This window comes from Blennius ocellaris, assembly GCF_963422515.1.
Source record: "Blennius ocellaris genome assembly, contig: SCAFFOLD_458, whole genome shotgun sequence".
In the NCBI taxonomy this organism is placed as follows: Eukaryota; Metazoa; Chordata; class Actinopteri; order Blenniiformes; family Blenniidae; genus Blennius; species Blennius ocellaris.
The window spans coordinates 2501-7500 of record NW_027662281.1 but is presented as its reverse complement, the minus strand read 5'-3'; the positions used below and the strand labels follow the sequence as shown (position 1 = coordinate 7500).

General features: G+C 42.1%; 1 protein-coding gene across 1 annotated transcript in view; it reads right to left on the bottom strand.

Annotated features, from left to right (window-relative positions):
* Window positions 1-2465: 2465 nt before the first annotated feature.
* commd7 (COMM domain containing 7) overlaps window positions 2466-5000 on the bottom strand; it is a gene marked incomplete at its 3' end in the record, with an annotated part of 4939 nt that continues 2404 nt past the window's right edge. Inside the window, 6 exon segments of the mRNA XM_080521244.1 lie at window positions 2466-2488; window positions 2491-2541; window positions 4159-4207; window positions 4311-4360; window positions 4610-4669; window positions 4672-4699. Of these exon segments, the coding sequence (XP_080377370.1) occupies window positions 2466-2488; window positions 2491-2541; window positions 4159-4207; window positions 4311-4360; window positions 4610-4669; window positions 4672-4699 (261 nt within the window).

Here is a 5000-nt window from a genome sequence, read left to right as displayed (position 1 = left end):
AACTTTAAGTTTCAGAATAAAAGCTTTTTATGACTCGTCTTTGTTCTGGTTTCCCATTAATCAACAGCTCCCTCTGGTGGCCAGAGGCTGGAACAGCCTCCTGCGGTGTGTGTGTGTGTGTGTGTGTGTGTGTGTGTGTGTGTGCGTTGACAGCCAGACGACCAGCCGGCAGGTTGTCGGTTCAAAACCGGACTGGGAGAGAGTCAGTGTTTACGTTGGCAGGTTGTCTGTGAATACATTAACACTCAGGATGACAGCGTCTCCCTGACACACACACACACACACACACACACACACACACACACACACACACACACACACACACACACACACACACACACACACACACACAGTCACAGCGGTGTTTGCTGATTGCTCGAGGCACAATTAGCCGTTAATCAACAACAACACACACGAGGAGCAAAACAGTTTGAAACAAGCAGAACAAACAGGTTGATTATTTATAAGGGAGACGGTTCTGCCCCCTTTATACACACACACACGCACACACACACGTGCACGCACACACACACACACACACACACACACACACACACACACACTCCTTGCTTCCCACCAGCAGCTCCTCCTGCACATCCTGTTAGCTCCCAGCGGTGGCTGCTGGTGGGGAGGAAGGTGTGTGTGTGTGTGTGTGTGTGTGTGTGTGTGTGTGTGTGCGTGTGTATGTGTGTGTGTGTGCGTGTGTGTGTGTATGTGTACTTGGGACAGGCCCATGGAGGCCGCGTGGCCACACAATGGGATGGGTATGGTTGCCGCGGCAACTCCATCAGCTTAAGCAACTGTGGCAACTGGTAGCTAAGTAACAGGAGGTGTGTGTGTGTGTGTGTGTGTGTGTGTGTGTGTGTGTGTGTGTGTGTGTGTGTGTGTGTGTGTGTGTGTGTGTGTGTGTGTGTCGGCACAGGTCAGCGCACAATAAAGGCATAACGAGCTGATTCAAACACCCGCCCCGGGTGTTAAAACGTTTCCCCCAACTGACCTTTGACCTCTTCACCCTCCAAGCGTGACGTCATGCTCCCCCTTCGACGCTCTACCGAGTGTAGCTCTAGTTTAAAAAAAAAAAAAAGAAAATAGAACAAAAGCTTTGGTCGTTTCTCCTTTGAACTCGTTTACCTGTCAAATGTTGTTTCAAAATGCAACAATGTTAATTAAAAATGCGTCAGATGATCACAAAATGTAACATGATTACAACTCCAGTATAAAATGTATCACATTGTCACGTGTCGCTCCGTCGCGACACAAGCGCGACACAAGGCGGCGCTCCAGTCCTCCTCAGCGGCTCAGACCTCCGGTCAGTGACGTCACACCCCGCGGCGGAGGTTCCCCGGATCGTAACAAGTGGTACTTTGTACAGTTACTCCAAGCAAACAGAAGTACTCCTCCTCGATACCGGAGGTGAGACGGTAATGACGTAGCGGAAAGGGGGCGTGTCCATGGCGGCTTCCTCACGTTTCCCTTTGATCACGCTGAAGCGCCCGCAGCCTCGTATTGTCTATTTCGTAATCAGAGTTTTGTACGATACAAATACTACACATATAAGTAACTTGTTTAAAAAGTACTTGAGTGACGGCAGGTAAACAGCAGTTAAATAGTTGATTTATGAGTCACGTGGTCTTAAGAAGACGACGATAGATTAAGACTAAATAAATAAATAAATAAAATAACAAAATAATCATAAATAATATAATAATAGTAAAATTGTAAAATGTTAAAAATAAATATATAAAATGATGTAATAAATAACAAAATAATCATAAATAATACAATTAAAAAATAAATAAAATGAAGTAATAAATAATGATAAAATATAAAATAAAAAATATAAAAAAATAAAAAAATAAAATGAAGTAATAAATAAAATAATCATAAATAATAATAATACAATTTTAAAATAAATAAATTTAATTAAGTAATAAATAACAAAATAATCATAAATAATAATACAATTTAAAAGGAAAAATATTATAAATAAATAAATAAAATGAAGTAATAAATAACAAAATAATCATATATAATAATGATAATACAATTTTAAATATAAAAATAATAAAAATAAATAAATCAAATGAAGTAATAAATAAAATAATCATAAATAATAATAACAATAAAAATTTTAAAATATAAAAAAATAATAAGAACTAAAAACATTATAATAAATATAAAAATTTTAAAAAGTGAAACCGGCGTGGCAAAAGAAAAAGTCTTCACTAAGTGTAAACTAATCAAAGTGTGTTAACGGAGGAGGGACGGGCGCCGCCCTGACCCCCCCAGAGCGTCCAGTCACACTCAATACATCATGTCATACATTCTTCTGCTTCTTTAACGTTTAAAAACACAAAACAAACAACAGGAGTGTCGTACAGTTTTCTCTTTATTGGTCCAATAAACACAACACACACACACACACACACACACACACACACACACACACACACACACACACACACTCAGCTGAAGCACTCCATGCTGCCTTGGCCCGCTCCATCTGGTGGAGGAAGTTGTAGAACTGAGGCAGCGTCAATTCTGGGAGGAGAAACAAGAGTCACGACAAACTGAAAACAATTCAAAGACTCAATCTAAACCCTATAAAGCTCAATAATCTGGATTAGAGGAGGAAGAGGCTCTATAATCTGGATTAGAGGAGGAAGAGGCTCTATAATCTGGTGTTAGAGGAAGAAGATGCTCTATAATCTGGTGTTAGAGGAGGAAGATGCTCTATAATCTGGTGTCAGAGGAGGAAGATGCTCTATAATCTGGTGTTACAGGAGGAAGATGCTCTATAATCTGAATTAGAGGAGGAAGAGGCTCTATAATCTGGTGTTAGAGGAGGAAGATGCTCTATAATCTGATGTTAGAGGAAGATGCTCTATAATCTGGTGTTAGAGGAAGGTGTTCTATAGTCTGGACTAGAGGGGGAAGATGCTCTATAATCTGGATTAGAGGAGGAATATGCTCTATAATCTGGTGTTAGAGGAGGACGATGCTCTATAATCTGGATTAGAAGAGGAAGATGCTCTATAATCTGATGTTAGAGGAAGGTGTTCTATAGTCTGGACTAGAGGGGGAAGATGCTCTATAATCTGGTGTTAGAGGAGGACGATGCTCTATAATCTGGATTAGAAGAGGAAGATGTTCTATAATCTGGATTAGAGGAGGAATATGCTCTATAATCTGGATTAGAGGAGGAAGATTCTCTATAATCTGGTGTTAGAGGAGGACGATGCTCTATTATCTGGTGTTAGAGGAGGAAGATGCTCTATAATCTGGTGTCAGAGGAGGAAGATGCTCTATAATCTGGTGTTACAGGAGGAAGATGCTCTATAATCTGAATTAGAGGAGGAAGAGGCTCTATAATCTGGTGTTAGAGGAGGAAGATGCTCTATAATCTGATGTTAGAGGAAGATGCTCTATAATCTGATGTTAGAGGAAGGTGTTCTATAGTCTGGACTAGAGGGGGAAGATGCTCTATAATCTGGATTAGAGGAGGAATATGCTCTATAATCTGGTGTTAGAGGAGGACGATGCTCTATAATCTGGATTAGAAGAGGAAGATGCTCTATAATCTGATGTTAGAGGAAGGTGTTCTATAGTCTGGACTAGAGGGGGAAGATGCTCTATAATCTGGTGTTAGAGGAGGACGATGCTCTATAATCTGGATTAGAAGAGGAAGATGTTCTATAATCTGGATTAGAGGAGGAATATGCTCTATAATCTGGATTAGAGGAGGAAGATTCTCTATAATCTGGTGTTAGAGGAGGACGATGCTCTATAATCTGGATTAGAAGAGGAAGATGCTCTATAATCTGGATTAGAGGAGGAAGATTCTCTATAATCTGGTGTTAGAGGAGGACGATGCTCTATAATCTGGATTAGAAGAGGAAGATGCTCTATAATCTGGATTAGAGGAGGAAGATGCTCTATAATCTGGATTAGAGGAGGAAGATGCTCGGTGACACTTTTTGAAAGTTCCCACGCATGGAAATCAGCGTTAACATGATTTAAACGTAACTGGAACTGTTAAAATGTGGTTTTGGTGGCTTATTTCTTATTTTTGATTGTTTCTGCTAATCCAAGGGCTCACAAACAAACAAACAAACAAACAAACAAACAAACAAACAAACAAAGCACTGAGAGACTCACCCATGTAGACATTTTCTGTGGAGTTTCCTTTTCGGACGACGAGCTTCAACTGCAGGACGACAGAGTGTTCAGCAGGCGGCGTGTGTGTGTGTGTGTGTGTGTGTGTGTGTGTGTGTGTGTGTGTGTGTGTGTGTGTGTGTGTGTGCACAGACCTGCAGAAAGATGTTCCCGGCCCTCTGGACCTCGCTGGTTCCCACGGTCACTGTGAGTTCAGAAAACATCAAAATAGAATAATAATAATAACGTTGGTTTATATTTAAATAAATAATACATTAAATTGCGTCTCACTGACACCCTCTAGTGGCCCCGCGGGGGGAACTACGCAATTTTTCCAGTGTTTCTTTTGTTTCCGTGGAAACGGGCACGGCTTTTGAAAACGTTGCCGTGCCGACGCGAGATCACGTGACCTCCGACCTCCGACCTCCGTCCTCCGACCTCCGACCCGTCTCACCTCCGAACTTCCACTCCATGTCCACCAGCTGGTGGACGAGCAGCGTCTGTCCCACGGCCGCCTCCAGAGGGCAGCACTGCTCTCCGCCCACTGACACAGGAAGAGACAGGAAGTGACAGGAAGGGACAGGAAGTGACAGGAAGAGACAAGAAGAGACCGGAAGAGACAGGAAGAGACAGGAAGAGACAGGAAGAGACAAGAAGAGACAGGAAGTGACAGGAAGAGACAGGAAGTGACAGGAAGTGACAGGAAGAGACAGGAAGAGACAGGAAGTGACAGGAAGAGACAGGAAGTGACAGGAAGAGACAGTAAGTGACAGGAAGTGACAGGAAGTGACAGGAAGTGACAGGAAGAGACAGGAAGTGACAGGAAGAGACAAGAAGAGACCGGA